This window comes from Sapajus apella, unplaced genomic scaffold, assembly GCF_009761245.1.
Source record: "Sapajus apella isolate SASKATOON/1434 unplaced genomic scaffold, GSC_monkey_1.0 scaffold20, whole genome shotgun sequence".
Classification (NCBI taxonomy): domain Eukaryota; kingdom Metazoa; phylum Chordata; class Mammalia; order Primates; family Cebidae; genus Sapajus; species Sapajus apella.
The window spans coordinates 13,371,878-13,390,850 of NW_022436960.1; the positions used below are offsets into that span (position 1 = coordinate 13,371,878).

Sequence of the window (18,973 nt, forward strand, 5' to 3'; positions counted from 1 at the left end):
TGGGCAACATAGGGAGACCCTGCCTCTACACACACACACACACACACCTGGGCAACATAGGGAGACTCTGCCTCTACACACACACACACACACACACACACACCTGGGCAACATAGGGAGACCCTGCCTCTACACACACACACACACACACACACACACACACACACACCCCATTAGCTGGATGTAACGTTAGCTGGATGTGGTGGTACACACCTATAGCCCCAGCTACCTGGGAGGCTGGGGTGGGAAGACTACCTGAGCCCAGGAGGTGGAGACTGCAGTGAGCCATGATCACACCCCTACTCTCCAGCCTGGGGGACAGAGTGAGACCGTGTCTAAAAACAAAACAGAAAACTCTTCATCATGAATAGCCTATTGGCCTGTTGACCTGCATTTTAATTATCTGTGGTGAGTAACACATTTTGCTGAAACTCAGCTGATTAAAACAATAAACATATAGTATCTTTCCAGTATCAGGAATCTGGAAGTGGCTTTGCCGAGTAGTCCTAGTTCATGTTCTCTCATGAAGTTACAGTGAAGGCATTGATCATCTGAAGTCTTTCAAGGTGGCTCAGACGCCTGGCAAGTTAGTGCCTGTCTGCAGGAGGTGTCAGTTTCTCACCACATGGCCCTGTCAGGACAGCTTGAGTGTCTTCACCACATGGCAAGAGAACCAGGAGAGGGAGAGCCAGGGGGAAGCCACAGTGCCCACGCTTAGGGGGAAGGCTGTTAGGCTCCACTCTTGAAGGGAGGAACACTGAAGCATTTGTGGGCATTGTTTAAAACTGCCACAGCCTGTACGATTAGATTCTGTTTGCTACCTTGGATGCTTTGTTGAGGGTTTGAAAGCATCTGTGATCCAAGTTATTTATTTAGTTTCTTCTCCACAAGTAGAAGCTGGGTGTCAGAATTTCTGGTTTCCACTTTATTATTTTTAGGGTCTACTTCCTTTTTATTCTCTCATATAAGATAATGAGATACAGTAGTAAAAAATCATGAAGTGTTAAAATAAAAAGATACCATTTTCTCTCTGCATGCCAGACTACAAACTTTCCTGTCTAGACTATAATTCAAAACTTACCATTTCTGAGAAGCCTTCTTATTGAAGGTGAGAAGAAATTTAAGAAAGCTGCCCAGCTTCTAGATGAACTGATGAGCGCCAATTCCACAGCGTTCACATAGGATTAGAGGAGCAGGTGCCAGGGATTACAGACGTTCAGACAAGGCATCTTACAGTTACACAGGAGCTTCTTCAAAGGTGGAACCAATGACCAGCAAGCATTTTATTGGTGATATTTTTTTCCAAGATGGAGTCTTGTTCTGTCGCTGGGCCCGGAGGGCAGTGGTGTGATCTCAGCTCACTGCAACCTCTGTCTCCTGGGCTCAAGCAATTCTCTGCCTCAGCCTCCCAAGTAGCTGGGATTAAAGGCACCAGCCACTACGCTCAGCAAATTTTTGTATTTTTAGTAGAGATGGGGTTTAACCATCTTGGCCAGGCTGGTCTTGAACTCCTGACCTTGTGATCCACCCATCTTGGCCTCCCAAAATGCTGAGATTACAGGGGTGAGCCACTGTGCTGGTGATTTTTTATGTGAACTTTCAGGAAGAAAAAAGAAAGACCAGGTCAGAAGCCCAAATAGGGGATTAAAAAAATCAACGCAAAGGCATTTATCAAGTGAACCAGGCAATCGGGAACAGTGTTTTTACATAATTATCTCTTTCAAGTAAGTTCTCTTGGATTCTTCAACTCTCCAACCAGTCTTTCCTCCTTTGTGCATCATGATTATAGCACTCTTTAGTCTCTATCTGTTTTTCACTTGACTGGGAGTGCCTAAAGGGCAAAGCTGTGAAATGCATCTTTGAATCCAGATGAGCAAGGCCCTTAGTTGATTTTTATTGTTTGTTGTTGAATTTAATAGGCCTGTAAGTAAATACCATTATCTTCTTTTTCTCTGTAAGAAAGATAACACGTAGAGGATAGGAAACTTGACTGCAACCCATAGTAAGCAGCAGAGTTTGAGATTCAAAGCCAGGTCTGTGTTTTCTGCTTCAGTTCAGATGCTCTCAGGAGAACTTCTGGAGGGAACTGTGTTGGGAGCCCCAAGTAGTATCCTTGCAGTTCTCAGCTAGGAGAAATTACTTAGGAGACACTTCTGTGTTTTCCCAGAATGAATCACTGTATTTTAAGAGACTGCCAAAAGGAAACGCTCTGTTGACTGGATCAAAGGGTCTGGAAAATAAGCCAGCTTTTGGAAACCACATATCCGATAAACGTTAATATCTAAAATTTATAAAGAACTCATACAACTCAATAGTAGAAAAACAAATAGCCCAATTTAAAAATGGGCATAGGTCCTAAATCAACATTTCTCCAAAGAAGACATAAAAATGGCCAACAGGTCTATGAAAAGGTGCCGAGTATCATTAATCATTGGGGAAATGCAAATCAAAATCACTGTGAGATGCCACCTCACACCTGTTAGGATGACTATTATCAAAATGTGAAAAGATAACAAATATTTGCAGAAGTGTGGAGGAAAGGGAACTCTAGTAGACTGTTGGGAATGTACTTTGCTACAGCCATTATGGAAATCAGTATGGAGATTTCTAAAGAAATTCAAAATAGGGCACATTGGCTCACACCTATCATCCCAGCACTATGGGAAGTCAAAGAGGGCAGATTGCTTGAGCTCAGGAGTTTAAGATCAGCCTGAGCAACATGGTGAAACTCCATCTCTACAGAAAAAATACGAAAATTAGGCAGGCGTGGTGGCACGTGCCTGCAGTCCCAGTTATTTGAGGGACTAAGGCAGGATGATCGCTCGAACCGGGGAGGCGGGGGTTGTAGTGAGCCAAGATTGTGCTGCTGCACTCCAGCCTGGGTGACAAAGCAAGACATTTTCTCAAAAAAAAAAAAAAAAAAAAGACAGAAATTAAAAATAGAACTACCATGTGACTCAGGAATTCCTCTTCTGGGAATATACCCAAAGGAAATAAAATCACCACTTTGTAAAGATATCTGCTGATTATTGCAGCATTATTCACAATAGCCAACATATAGAAACAACTTGAGTGTCCGTTGCTGGACAAATGGATAAAGAAAGTGTACAGTGGAATATTATTCAGCCTTAGAAGTGATCCTGCCAGTTGTCATCACATGGATGAACCTGGAGGGCTCTATACTAGGTGACATAAGCCCGACACAGAAAGCCGGATATTGTATGATCTCACTTATATGTGGAATCTAAAAAGCAAACAAAAGCCCAATCAAATATACAGAGAGAATAAAACAGTGATTACCAGGGCTGTGAGGACATGACAAGAAATGGGGAGATACAGGTCAGAGGATACAAAGCAGTAGAGGTGTAGGATGAACAAGCCCGGAGACCTCATGTACAACATGAGCACTACGGGTAATAAAGTTGTGTTGTATTTGGGATTCATGTGAAATGAGTAGATTTTAGCTACTTTTACCACAAAAACAAGAAAATGGGTAATTGTGCAATAGTTAGTTGGGATATGTTACATTGCTTCGCTATAGTAATCATTTTGTTATCAATATGTATCCCATAACATTATGTTGTACACCTTAAATATACACGGTACGGTGTATTTATGTCACAAACATTTATTGTTTGTGACAGTCTCACTGTGTTGCCCAGGCTGGAGTGCAGAGGCACGATCATGGCTCACTGCAGCCCCAACTTCCCAGACTCAAGCAATCCTCCTACCTCAGCCTCCCGAGTAGCTGGGACTATAGGTACACACCACCCTGCCCAGTCAATTTGTATATTTTTTGTAGAGATGGGGTTTCACCATGTTGCCCAGGGTGGTCCTAGACTTCTGGGCTCAAGTGATTCTCCTGCCTCTGCCTCCCAAAGTGCTGGGATTATAGGCATGAGCCACCATACCTGGCCTAACATTTATTTTAAAAAAAAGAAAAGAAAAAAGAAAGAAGCTATTCAGGCTACAAAAGAATTTTTGGTATTACCCGATGTTCTTCATTCTGTAAGCGGGACACTAAAAATTCCTCATGATAAAGTGCTAAGGGAAAGTCCCCTTTTTTCTTTCTCGTTTTTCCAGGGATTCTGACCTGCATGATGCAGGAATTGAACATGGTATTTAGATAGGAAGTTGGAGCTCAGTAAATGAGGAGATTGTGTATCAAACCCCCAACCAAGCTACTGAGACTTCCTGATCACTCTTAAGGGGCCCTATTGCAAGAGCCTAGGCCCTAAGCTAAGGTAGTGGTGTAAGAGCAGGTGCATTCAAATGATATTTAATGTCTAAATCCACAGGATCATGGTGATAAGATGCACGGTGAAGGGACATGGAGAAGTTGAGGAGGCCTGGGAGCCTGAGTAAATGGTGGCTTCATTCAGTAAGGCAGGGGACAGGGGAGGAGGAGCAGGTGTGGGGTTCACTATGGTGGCAATTTGGGCTGTGTTTTCAAGTATTTAAGGCATCTTTTGGACAATCAGGGAAGGTAGTTTATCAAGAAATGTGCATTGAGGTTAGACTGCCCCATGAAAGAGGAGTTGTTTCAGGACATCTGGGAGACAGCTGGTTCATAGGGATGTGTCTGATGATGTCCAGTTCATGGATCGCTGGTACTGAAAAGAGCCGACTGCTGCCGAGGTCTTTCTTGGCTGTGTGCAACTTTGTTGGGAATCTCTGCTGCTGTTTTTATAGCTCAGTGTCCTGGATGAGGAGGGGAGCAATGGGCAGCCTCTTGCTAGTGGAGGTGGAGAGGAGCTACCACATTGCCCTGTAGGATGCAGGCCCCTCTGTCTGCCCAGCTCTCCTATGGGCCATTACATGGAGTTTGCTTCTACTAATTATGATTTGGCAATCTTAAATGCCTCTTAAAAAAAAATATGTCTGGATCTGCTTTGAGATGTCATTCATTTTTTATTTTTATTTTTTGAGAGAGACAACCACAAATTCATGCTTTATCTTCTTGGGAGAAATACCTCTAGTAAAACTATAGCATGGCTTTTTCCATATGAGTGTTGATGCAGATGGTTGTAATGAGACCTCTCTAATTAAGCACTTGCTATCTGACTCTGAATCATTTTAGATGTGCTGGTGCTCTCGCTCGCTCTCTCTTTTTGATTCAAAGAGTTGTCCTGAGATGTAACACATTTAGCTGTTATTATAGTGTATAAACTTCCCATTTTTTTTCATTTGTAGCTTTTTCTTTTTTTCTGTGCTAATCTGAGAGCATAATTAAGATGTCTGACTTCAGTTCTTTCCTTACAAATATTGCCTAACTCTTCTGTCTTTAATTAACTGAAATCATTCCTATGTAAACAAATAACAATTGCAGATTGCACTACCTACATTCTTTTGTTGTGAGCATGTAAGTACACCCTTGTTTGTTAAATGACAGTCTTTTACAGAAATTCGATGTGACATACTTTGTCATTTTGTATGATGCCATGGAAAACAAAGGATGACTTCTGTATTTTTATTCTGGGTATCCCTTTTATTTAATACTCATTTTAAGAGCCAGCATGACAGATGAAGGGAGGACTGGCTTTGGAGTCACACTGCCTTGAAAATCTCAGCCTTGCCACTTCCTAGTAGTGTGACTTTGGATAAATTGCTTAGATACCTCTCTGTGCCTAGGCTTCTTGGTGCGTGAAAGGAGAATGACGGTAATATTCACCTCACAGGATTATGGGCGTTAAGTGACATAATGCAGCTTACATCTTTAGCACAATGCCTGGCACATAGTAGGTACTCATTAAATGCAAACAATATATATTCTTATATAGTAGAAGAAGCTTTCTTAACCAATTCACCAGATTAAAGGAAGCTTCCAGACCCTATGCCGAGCAGTCCAATGGATGGCCATAACGTGGTGAACTGTAACAAGCTTCTCTTTAGTACGCTCACACACTTCTACTCCAACTAGCTGAAATTATTTGCTGCCAACCGCGTTTATGTTATTTGCTGTTTGTGTTCATTCCCAAACCTATTTGTGCCAGTCGAACTTGTTATTGTAATTATGTAATTTAATTAAATATCAGGCAAACAGATAGAATATGGAAGTACAAAAAGAAAGCAGCTTTTTCCTGAAAATGAGCTTTGAGGGCTATGAAAAGACTTAATAAACTATTACTCACTAAGGTACCTATAGTAGTCAAATTTGTAGAGACAGAAAGGAGAATGGTGGTGGCCAGGGTTTGGAGAGAAGGCAGGAATAGCAAATTAGGGTTTAATGGGTACAGAGTTTCCATTTTCCAAGATGAGGAGAGTTCTGGAATGGAGACAGAGGACAGGAGATGAGGAGATAGTCCACTCACCACCATGGTTGCACAACAAGGTGAATGGACTTAACAATGGCTAAGGTGAGGCTGGGCACGGTGGCTCACATCTGTAATCCCAGCACTTGGGGAGGCCAAGGTGGGTGGATTATCTGAGGTCAAGAGTTGAGACCAGCCTGACTAACACGGAGAAACCCCGTCTCGACTAAAGATAGAAAAAAAAAAAATTAGCTGGACGTGGTAGTGCATGCTTGTAATCCCAGATACTCAGGAGGTTGAGGCAGGAGAATCCCTTGAACCCGGGAGGCGGAGGTTGCAGTGAGCCGAGATCACACCATTGCACTCCAGTCTGGGCAACAAGAGTGAAACTCCATCTCCAAAAAAAGAAAAAAAAATGCTAAGGTGGTAAATTTTATGTTATGTGTATTTTAATACAGTTAAAACTTTTAAAAATATGTCACATTAGCTGCAGATAAAATAGCTGTGAAAGATTGAGGTGTGGAATGAATAAAAAATCTAGAGAGAGTCCACATTTAGAGTCTTTCCCAGTAGTTAAGTTTTCATGCTTTCAGGAAACCAAGATAGGAAACTTATTTTAAGTTTACAATTAAACGCTAAAGTTATGTATGTGTCTTAGGCCAGGCTCCTGGGAAACAGACTCACAGATGGAGATTGAGGCCACTGGAACTTGTCCTCCTGTGTTGATCAGACCTTGGATGTGGGCTGCTCCCCAGGGGAGGGGCATAACCTCGAACAAGGCAACTTTCTTGGCTGAGGGTGAGTCTCAGGAGGTTCTCAGCTGAGAACAGTCAGCAGACAACACTTCCGGCAGCTGGGGGAGCTCAGTGGTACCCGACAGCATCCACAACAGTGTGTCTCCATTTTGTGCGTGGTTTTCCCTTTATAACACACTTTTAAAGATGAACTGATTGACTTTTGGTCCAGATTGCTTCAAATAAGAGTATCCTCACTGCTTATACGTAATCTCCTGAAGGTCTCATTGTGTTTGATCTTCTCTGCATGTAACAGTTGTCCCATTTATGGTATAACAAGAGTGTGTTCTCATGAATCCTGTAAACTTGATCACAACTAATAAACATGTGTGATGTGTTGGAAGCACAACTGATGTTAGCACCTCTGTCCACTCCTAAATACTTTCCAGTATTTATTTTGAGATTCATGGAACCAACTTCAGATTTTCTTTTTAAATTTCCAAAGACTCTTTTGGCATTTGATAGTATCCTTTGGCAGACTCTCCATTTTTGTACTAGAGGTCATCCTCCTTCCATGCCCTATGACCTGTAGGTCTTTCTCTGCGTGTTCTTCAGTGACTCTTCCATCTGCTGCAAATAACTGCCATCCTTCTTCCTGTTTAGCCTTTTGCCTTAGACTCATGTCTCTTTATGATGACCCCAAGGCTCCTGACTTGAATGATGGCCAATCTCCAGAATGTCTGAATTTCATTTTGGGATATAGTCTTCCAAATAAATCCAGATTTGTTTTTTGTTTCTCTCAGCTTGCTTTGCCCCAAATTGCCAATGCTAAAGGGGAAGTCTGAATCCCTTTGCCAGTGTGACCATAAATGTAGCACAGAGATCCTATGATTATCCTATAGTGTCTGTTTTCCTTGAGCATCTTAGCATGTGCTGACGTTTTAGTAAGAATACTATTCAGTCTCATTTATGCTTAGCCCTTCATTTAGCCAAGTTTTGTTGTTTCCTTGGTTTCAAATGTTATCTCTTTATGTGAACTGGGAGCTGAAGCCTTTCATTTGACTTGTGATCTTATACATTCTGGAAGCTCATACATGTAATCGTGGAACAAATAAAGCAGCTGGAGGAAATCTTTTCTGAACAAAACCCAAGTGGGGCATTTGGGTGCAAGCCAAGATTTCAGCAGCCACAGAGAGAGATGTACAAAGGCTGCCTATATTACAAAGCCAACAAATCACTCCTGGCCAAATAGAAATGTCCTATAGGTAATGGCTGGATAGAGGGTAAGGGACCTTTACACATTTAATTACCTGACCACAAAATAAAGTGTTTACTGTAACCTTCCAAGGGCTCTCCACTAAGTTAATTCCTATACTATAACTAAAGGTAGAGGAACACTGTAACTCAGTAGATGAGCAACAAATTGGAATTAGAGTCTGCTCAGTCTAGGCCTCCCACTAAATTGTTGTGTGGTCCTAGGCAAGATACTGAGTGTTTAACTTCGTAGGGTTCAGTTTCTCCATCCAAAATTAGAAGTTGGAATATAAATTTAACTTTATATTTATATAAAAGAATCCTAAGAATCCACTAAGCAACTAATAACAAATGAACTCCTGTAGAATGAAATCCCATATTCACTTCCTCTTTTCCCCTTTTTAGAGGAGAAAGTTTCATGTCTTGCAGTGATCAAATAATTAAGTAAAATTTCACTGGACTTTTTTGACAGGATTGGTTGTTTATTCATTAATTCAATACACACACATACATACATTCTCTGGACTTACACATACCAAAGCAAGGACTTAGAATGGAGGTAGGTTTAAAACAAATGTGAAGGAGTTTCCTAAGTTTTTAATCATTTATTAGTTCGTGCAGGCAATGTTAACAATTACGCAGAGCAGCGCCTCTCAAACTTTATGTGCATAAGAATCAACTGGAAGGCCTTTAAAATGTCCTTCCTGGGCTTCCTCCTCAGAGTTTCTGATTCGGTAGACATTGTGGTGGGGCCTCAAATTAACATCTAACAAGTTCCCGTGTGATACTGCTGGTGTGCAGACCATACTTTGGGTCACACAGTCTAGAAACATTTAGGATGCCAAGGTGAGGAAGTCACATGGTGTCTATAAGGCAGGTAGGATTAATAGTAATACTCCACAGTGTGCTAATATTAATTATACTGTATCACAGTGTGTGTATGCACAGGACTATGTGTTTTGAAATCATTTCAGAGAATATAGAACGTGCAGAAGCTTAAGAGAACTGAAACCACATGACACATTCAGGAACATGAAGCTTGCATTACTGCAGCAAAGGGCATGTGGCTGGGCGGGAGGCAGGGGGTAGTGTCAGAGGGGTGGGGAGGAGAAGAACATGTGGCAGAGGAGATGCCAAGATCTAGGTAGCACTCTGATGGTAATGAGGGGGCTTGTGTGCCCTTAGAGACTTGATTGCTTTCCTAACCTGATAACAAAAGGAATGGGACAGAGAAAATAAAAGATTCACTAGAGTTCTCAAGGTGGTAGAGTTAACGATAGCATAGAATTTAGCTAAATATAATCTAGTTAACCCAATAATCCTGCTGAAATTACACTTCAGTTGAAAGTTAATCTCTTGGGTATCTGGTTTCTTCATTTCTGGTAATTTTGGTGCACCATATGATGACTTATGTGTTCTTAAGTATTACTTGTCTTCCATTATTTTCTAGGTTTTCCATCCAAGGAATAGTCAGCCAGTAATCCTTGTCCAAAATTGATTATAATAATGAACAAGTTGAATACCAAAATCTTAACAATAAAGGTATCTTACAAAAAAAAAAAAAAACAGATTTTCTTATTACAAAAGCAATGCATACTTATTACAGAAGCTACATATGGGCAAAGAAACCTCACACAATCCCACTCACATTTATAAAACCACTGCAAAACCCCCAGACACTAACTTCTTAGAGCCTTTTCCATGTATATGTGCCTACTTCCCTACCAAAATAGTTTACACCATGTACATTTTGAAAACCAGCGCAGTTCATTTACACAATCGGCCAAGCTTTGGACATTTGTTACTCTTCCAATCTAATTCCCATTGTTTCACATTTAGTCTGTTCCAAGTAATTTCCCATGGCTGATGCCTAAACTGAATATTAATGGCCAGGAGTCAGCCAGGCAAAGACGGTGGTGTGGTGGGATAGACATTCTAGGCCTAAGTACTGCCTGCACACAGGCCTAGAAGTGAAGCAACCATAGCATTTGTGAGAACAGAAGGATATGCAGTAAGGCTGGACCATGGAGGGTGATGGGTAATAGGAGCGGAGCATCACAAGATTAAAACCTTACAACTAATAGCCTACAGTTGGATATCCAGGGGACTAATTGACCAAAATTTATTTAGGGAAAAATTAGAGAAAAAAAGGACAAAAAGAGAAAAAATCTACAGCCTGTCAATGAACATTATTCCTTTTCAACCAAAATGTTTTATTTTTATTTATTTATTTTTTCTTGAGACAGAGTCTCACTCTGTCACCCAGGCTGGAGTGCAATGGTGCCATCTTAACTCATTGCAACCCTCACCTCCCAGGTTCACGCGATCCTCCTGCCTCAACCTCCCGAGTAGCTGGGACTACAGGCACTTGCTGCCATGCCCAGGTAATTTTAGTATTTTTAGTAGAAATGGGGTTTCACCATGTTGGCCAGGCTAGTCTCAAACTCCTGATGTCAAGTGATCCACCCACCTTGGCCTCCCAAAGTGCTGGGATTAACAGGCATGGGCCAGTGTGCCCGGCTTCACCAGATTGTTTTAACACAGCGTTGTTTTCACCAACTTGATTTGGACTAAGTTGGTTTTGGCAAATGGCTTTCAACCAAATGATCTATATCCACATTAAGAGGATTTGGGGGCTTCCTGGATCCAGCGCTGTGCTGGAGCTCACCTATGCAGACTCTTAAGACATTTCTGCCCATCTTTTCAGTAATGCCACCTTCACAGCTTGAGATCAGCAAATGCTACAAATTAGGGACTTTTTTTCATTAGAGCTAGTTCTCCAGCACACCACTAGATGTAGCTGAGTGAGAGGGAAGAAGTCCAAAATAAATGTCCTGGGTTTTGGCTTGGGAATTGAACACTGACATCATATTTTGATATCAAGCATCATAAACTTGAATTGTAACTGCATTTTTCTGCCATTTCAAGCAGAGTAATTAACTTCTCTAAGCCTCAGTTTTCTCATATGTAAAATGGGGTCACTAATATTTACCTTATGGGATAGTGATGGAAATTAATCCTTGAGCGAAATATTATGATTATTACCACAATAAAAGGAGAAGCATGAGAGCATTAAGTTGATCTTTTAATATGTGAAGTTTGAGTTAATTTGGGGAACTTAGGTAGAGAACCTTGTAATCATAACAATAACATTATTGTTAACTATGTGCTTTACATGCATTATTTTGTTTAATCCTCCAAAGAAGTGTATAGATAGGTATTAGTGATATGATTGCTCTCATTCTGAAGCCGAAGAGACTGAGTTTTAAGTATCTTTCTCAAGGCCAGATAGCTGTTAAAAGTAGAGACAATCTGAAAGGCAAGTCTGTCTGAATTCAGCCTGCTTTTTTTTTTTTTTTTTTTTTTTTTTTTTTTTTTTTTTTTTTTTTTTTGAGAGAGAGTTTCGCTCTTGTTGCCCAGGCTCGAGTGCAATGGCACAATCTCAGCTCACTGCAACCTCTACCTCCCGGGTTCAAACGATTCTCCTGCCTCAGACTCCTGAGTAACAGGGATTACAGGCATGCGCCACCACACCCAGCTAATTTTGTAATTTTAGTAGAGATGGGGTTTTTCCATGTTGATCAGGTTGGTCTTGAACTCCTGACCTCAGGTCATCTGCCCACCTCAGCCTCCCAAAGTGCTGAGATTACAGGCGGGAACCACCGTCCCCAGCCTAGAGTCTGCATATGGGCCTTCACTCAGTAGACACATCTGACTATATGGTGTTAGCCTGCGAATGTTCTGAGTGGTTCAAGTCTTAGATTTGAATTAGATCGCACTGGAGGAGTCTGTAGCATAAGAAAAGCAGAAGGCAAGGATGCAACTCTGGGCAACACTGAATTTGAAGGTGAGATAGAAGTTTAGAGAAAGAAGGGATGATCAGCAGTTTTGGATGCCACCAGAAGATCAAAAAGGGTAAGAATTAAATGAGATTATTTCGAGCTGGCAATATGAAAAGTATTGATAGTTTTAACAAAAGCAGTTGAGTAAGATAGGCCAGATTGCTTTGGGTTGAGAAGTAGAATGGTAATGAGGAAGTAGAGAGAACTGGCATAAATTCCTTTTGAAGGCTAAGATGCTAAATAAGCCACTTGGAATCTAGGGAGATATTTAAGAGCATAGATGTGTTGGGCAGAAATAGTAGAAGTGAAGGAATGTGATTGCAGAAACCAAGAGTCTTCCTTAAGAGATAGGAGAGATGGGATCCAAAGCCTGATAGAAGAATTATGACTGGATTGACGTCAGGATTGAGCTTTTTAGGTTGGGTGTGATAGAAGAACAAGGAGTCAGAGAAGTAAAGATAATCATCAGTATGACCAAAGGCATGGCATTGTAGGCTGCAGGCTGGGAAGAGAATAAGTGAGACCAGGAGGCCATTCATAGACTTCGAGAATGTAGAGTGGCCAAGGTCCTGGGAGTCTCAAAACTGCTGAAGGGAAGTTGGGAATAAATGAATAATTGAGTTGTGAGTATAGGGAGTTGTGCACAGTATTCTTGATATTGATCAATTCATGTTCAGAGAAGCCTGGGTAGCTGATAATGTCCCTGGCTGTGCCATTAGAGATCTATTTTTTAAGCAGAGTGAAGGTGAATTCATCAGAATTGAGGAGATGAAGAAGGGACTAAGCATGGAATCATGGTTGAAATATTGCACTGGTATCCTTTTGAGTAGTTCCTAACTAATAAGATGACATCTTTTTAATAATACTTTGCTAATAATCCAAATGTTACGTTTTAAGAGGTTCTTTCTCATTATGATGGAAACATTCCTCATGGTTAGTGTCATTCTTTCATTGGTGCCCAAGAAATCTGATAAATCAACTTTTTCTCAGTATGCTCATCCTGAGATTGGTAGGGGAGGTGTCCTGGGTTCATTTCTTCTCCTTCCAGAGGATGTACAGCTTACACTTGCAGAAGTATAATGCTAATAATACTAATAGCTATCATTTGTTAAGCACTTACTACATGCTAGCCACTGTGCTAAGCACTTTGTGTGGATTATCTCTTTATACACTTATAACTCTGCAAGATAGGTGCACTTTCTGCGTCTATTTTATGGATGAGGACTCTGAAGATTACAGAGTTTAAATCCCTTGCCCAAGGTCACTCAGCTTGTAAATGATGGAGCCAATATTCAAATGCGGGCAATTTGCATCTAGATCTTGAGATACTAACTCTGTAAAACTGCCTGTCAATGCTGGGGAGACCCAAGTCGGCCTCATTTTGGAGGTTAGTGTATTCCTGTTTGTGAAGGAAGAGGAAAGCAGGCACCCTGGGGACCCATGTCCGGAGACTCACCACTGGACCTGGGACTCCGGGCAGTGTGAGATGTCTTCCCAAAGCCCCCCGGAAGTTAATCCTCTGGGCTTTCCTTGCAAGAGAGCTGAAGAATGGCATAAGAGCCATTTCATTGCACTAATAACTCTTGGAAATTCCAGAGGGTTGTTTCACATAGACACGCCACTGTGACGGCGCTTGGCAGTTCAAAGTGCAAGGAGGTTGTTGTGCTGATGTCGAAATCTTAGTTCGAAACCTTATTTCAAGAATGCTCAGGCCGGGCGCGGTGGCTCAAGCTGTAATCCCAGCACTTCGGGAGGCCGGGGCGGGTGGATCACGAGGTCAAGAGATCGAGACCATCCTGGTCAACATGGTGAAACTCCGTCTCTACTAAAAATACAAAAAATTAGCTGGGCATGGTGGCACGTGCCTGTAATCCCAGCTACTCAGGAGGCTGAGGCAGGAGAATTGCCTGAACCCAGGAGGCGGAGATTGCGGTGAGCCGAGATCGCGCCATTGCACTCCAGCCTGGGTAACATGAGTGAAACTCCGTCTCAAAAAAAAAAAAGAATGCTCAGAAAAAATACGAGAAATCTTCAAGGAAAAGAAAGCATTTCTTTTCTAATGATAAAATGAGTAACTCCATAGGAAAGCTCTTCTTGAAAATCATACTAATTTTTTTCTAAATTAATTTGCTATTTGCTGAAAACTTTCAGAAAATGGTACCTTGTCCTGAGATATACCTAACTCTAACTTTCATATTTAAATGATCCATTTACTTGGATGAACTTATGCATATTCAGAAAGTACTGATGGAAGAGAAATAGATGAGCACACATTTTAAAAACTGCAATACATTAGGTATTTCTTTAGCTTATGTGCCCCAACCAAATGAAGACTTTTTAAACTTTGTTTGTAAAAGAATATTTTACTTCATCATGTAAAATGTAAAACAACAAAGCAGGTTTGTTTTATTTTTAATGTTAGGTATATTCCTAAACAGTATCAATTTATACCAAATCCCCTCTCCTCACTGCCTCCTCTAACACACACACGGTGTTAGATACAGAGCTGAGATCAGAGCTGGAAATCCCCCTGGCAGTCTACCTCCTAGTGTTCCAGAAACAACACCAGGCAGTGGTTACCTTACTCCTGATCATGGGGCCTGAGGCCAGAGGGCTGGTACCCAAAGCCAAGTCCCAGAAGGAATTACAAAAATGAGGCCAGGAATTTGAGTTCCAGCCAGGACTTTGTTAAGGAGGGTGTTGATACCCAGGGGTTAAGCCAAAACCAGGTATTGAGTGTGGGGGTGTGGCTGGGAGGAAGCCACTGGGAAGGCTGAGAGTGAAGAAGGTTGGGGGAAGTGTTAGCCACATTGAAGGTGCTTAGCATGGATTTCTGACAGCATTGTCACAGGCCTCTAAGCTGGGTGGTGATGGCCTTATATTCATTCATCAGCCCAGCAGTTCTCTGCATGTGATCCAGGGCCCTGAGAGGTCTGTGAGGTCAAAACTATTTTCACAATATTAAGGCACCGTTGACATTTGCATTTATGGTACAAAAGCAATGGTCAGTAAAATTGTATGAATCACTTCATTGGATCTTAGCGTGAAAGAAGACAGTAGCGAAAACCGTAGTTGTAATCATTGTATTCACCACCACCTTGCCCTCACAGTTTAAAACAATTGTCAGTTTCACTTAAGAATATTTTGGATGACATATTAAAAATTATTAAAGATATTGTCTCAACCCTCAAATGCACATCTTTTTAATATTCTGGGAAGTATCCATACAGTATTTCTGTTATATGCCGAAGCATGAAGATTGTCTCCAGGAAAAGGATTTCATGATTGTTTAAGCTGAAATCAGAACTGGCCACTGTTTTACTGGAACCCCATTTTTATTTGAAAGAGTGTCTGACAGACAAACTACTGTTATTCAGCCTTTAGTATTTGGTCGACATTTTCTCAAAACTGAACGGAGTGAGCCTGTCATTTCAAGGAAAACAACTGACAGTATTTGTTGCCAGTGATAAAATTCAAGCTTTCAAGTGAAATTTAGAATTTCAGAAACTTGTATTCACCACTGTGAGCTTGACAGTTTCTCAATACATAAAGCCTTTTCTGATGAGTTCAGTAGTGATATTAAATATGGTTTTTGTAGTACATAATGAAATATGCTAACATTTAGAAGATCTGTTTAAGTCAGTGAATAAATATGTTTTGATGACCAGTGTAAGATGTTACAAAATCATGAATTTTGCTTGGATAAAAGATCCTTTGCAAGTATAAGATGCCCCAATATATTTTAACGTAATAAACTATGAAAAGTTAATTGATACATTTTCAGATTCTGCACTGCAGCTAGTCTTTAAGAAAATACTACTTACTGAGTTACAGTGTAGCATTAAACAAGAGTATCTACTGTCATCTGAAAAGACTATTAAAGTACTCCTTCCCTTTTTAACTAGGTATCTATGTGAGACCATATTTTTCTTTACATACTACAGCCATATCTCTACAAAGGAAATTTGGAAGCAGATGAGAATCTCTCTATAATTTATTAGGAAATACACTTAAAAGACTTACAAAAATATAAAATCATAATATTCCTCTTACTTTTGTTTTGCGAAATGAATTTTCATAAAAATATGTTTATATTAAAATACAAATAACTTATTTTAAAATGAATTAATATTGTAAATTTTCCTCAGTTTTAATATTCATTTCTAGTATAGTAAATATTGATAGATATAACCCACATGAACAGAAGATTTTAGAGTTCTCAGTTTTGTTTTTTTTGTTTCTTTTTTATTTTTATTGAGACAGAGTCTTGCTATGTTGTCAGGTTAGAGTGCAGTGGCATGATCTCAGCTCACTGCAATCTCTACCTCCCAGGTTCAAGCGATTCTCCTGCCTCAGCCTCCTATGTAGCTGGGACTGCAGGCATGTGCCACCACGCCCAGCTAATTTTTGTATTTTTAGTAGAGACAGGGTTCATCATATTGGCCAGGATGGTCTTGATCTCCTGACCTCATGATCTGCCTGCCTCAGCCTTCCAAAGTGCTGGGATTACAGGCATGAGCCACCGCACCTGGCCGAGTTCTCAGTTTTTAAGAGTATAAAGGAATTCTGAATCCAAAATGTTTGATAACCACTGTTCTGGTACGTAGAGAATACTATATAGTGGGCTTGGGCTGGTGCAGAGATAGCATTGTGTTCTAGACAGGGGTGGACCTTGCTCATAGAGCTAAGTCTTCTACAGCTAAACAGATGAGTTCCACAAAGTGTGGTAAGTGCTGTGATAGGAAAAGCACAGGGTGATATGGGAGCATATTTAGAAACTTTCAGGATGAATTAATGTCTCTCTGCTGATTCTTAAAGGATGAATAAGAGTTCACCAGGCAAAAAGAGGGTGATTCCTCTGGGTATATGGAAAATCACGTGCAGAGGGCCCCATGGAAGAGATCGTAGCTCCACTGCAGAAATAAGGGAAGTGTAACCGGAGCACAGGGTCAAGGGGATGGTGTGACAGAAGCTAAACTAGAGGACAGCAGCCACATGGGAAAGGGCTGTGTGAGTTCAGGAGGCAGGACCTTCTCCAAGGGGAATTGGAGGATACTGGAGGGTTGTAAGACAGGACAGGGACATCAGATTGCATTTTATTTTATTCAGTTTTATTTATTTATTTATTTTTTATTCATTCATTTATTTTGTGATGGTGTCTCACTCTATTGCCCAGGCTAGAGTGCAGTGGCACGATCTCAGCTCACTGCAGCCTCCGCCACCTGGGTTCAAGTGATTCTCCCACCTTAGCCTCCCAAGTAGCTGGGATTATGGGGGTGCACCACCACACCTGGCTAATTTTTGCATTTTTAGTAGAGACGGAGTTTCACCACATCGTCTAGGCTGGTCTTGAACTCCTGACCTCAGGTGATCCACCTGCCTCAGCCTCCCCAAGTACTAGGATGACAGGCGTCTAGAGGCAAGGGAAACCCACTAGGGGTCATTGTGGCAATCAGAGAGCTGATGGAACCTGGACTAGGTTATAAAAGTGTTGGAGAGTCGTGCATATACTTCATAGAGAGAGATGTGTGGAGAAGTTTACAGAACTAGGTAAATGGTTGGCTGTTGCTAGAGAGGGAAGGATACGTGTTCAGACTGAATCTAGATTTCAGGCTCAGCACCTGGCAGTAATGATTCTGTTCACCAGCAGAGGGAACACAGGCAGTGCAGGTTTAGAGAGGAGAAGGAATCCCACATGGGTTCCTGTGGGGTACCCAGGAGGAGCTGCCTGGTTGGCACTCGGATATGTGGCTTTGAAGCTCAGGAAGAGCACCTGGCTACAGGCACAGAGGAGAGAGCTATCAACACGCAATTGTAACTGAAGCCATGGGCTGAGTGAGAACACTCAGAGGATTGGAATAAGAAGACTGCCTAAGAGACAACCCTGCGGGTACCAACATCTAAGAGATAAGCAAAGAAAGGAGAGAATGCAACTGTCGCTGAAAAACAGTGCCCAGAGAAGTAACAGGATCCAGACCATGTGGGCATTGAGGCAAGGGGAATAGAGTCAAGAAGAAAGGAGGGGGAGGGCTCAGCAGTGACAAGCACTGCCAAGAAGTCAGTACAGGGAGGATTAAGAGAGTTTTTTGACTTAGTAATGAGGAGGTAGTTGTTGAGTCATTCATTGACTTTTCCCAGAACAATATCAGTAGAATGGTACGTTCCAGTAGGTTAAAAAGTGAGGGAGAGAGGATAGCAGTTGGGGGAAGGGGAAGAAGACAGCAGTTGGAGCGGGGAGGGAAGATGAAGGAGATGCAGGGGACAGAAAAAGGATGAGGAGAGAGGAAGGTTGAGATTACTTTCACTCAATGGGAAGGAGGCAGTAGAGAGAGAAAGCTGAAGATGTAAGAGAGAAGGGGAAATCATTAGAATGGGGTGTTCCAGAAGAGTCAGGCAGCAAAGGGATTGGGAAAATACGGAGAGAAGCCATGTCTCCAACAAAGAATCAAGGTCCAGTCAAGGCATGAGGTGAAATGAGCATTACCTGAGGAAGGTAAGGAAGGAGAAAAAGCACAAGGCAGTGTGAGGAAGAAGACACGGGAGACGGCAAGGCCAGAGGGGCTCCCCAGAGTGCCCGAGCATGGCAGCTTTGTGAGGAGACGGGCGTGGTGTACAGGGAACTGTCACTTATTTTAGATATTGGTAACTTAATTACAGCAGTCTTATCTTTTTACACAATAGTGCATTTATATCACAACCTAAAATTTATTCTCAACAATAATATTGTTTTTAACCAAAACATCATTTTCTGACCAATTCAAATTATCCTTATGTGTTTCTGTTGTTTACTTTTATGTTCACCAGGTTAAATCTTCAGTTATGCCACCGCCATTAAGAGATCCCTATGTCGAAAAATCTATTCATTATGAACACATTTATTGCTTCATTGAGT

The 18,973-nt window shown here is 41.4% G+C and overlaps 1 protein-coding gene across 4 annotated transcripts in view; it reads left to right on the plus strand.

Moving 5' to 3' along the window:
- The window catches only part of EFCAB11 (EF-hand calcium binding domain 11), a 161,679-nt gene that overhangs the window by 94,653 nt on the left and 48,053 nt on the right, over window positions 1-18,973 (plus strand). For 2 of the 4 annotated variants that reach the window (XM_032287165.1, XM_032287162.1), the window contains exon 6: window positions 6,910-10,510. The exons of the other annotated variants lie outside the window; for them this stretch is intronic. In XM_032287165.1, the coding sequence (XP_032143056.1) occupies window positions 6,910-7,075 (166 nt within the window). In that variant the 3' untranslated portion in view covers window positions 7,076-10,510. Of the gene's footprint in view, window positions 1-6,909; window positions 10,511-18,973 lie in introns of those variants that run through there. 4 annotated transcript variants of the gene reach the window in all.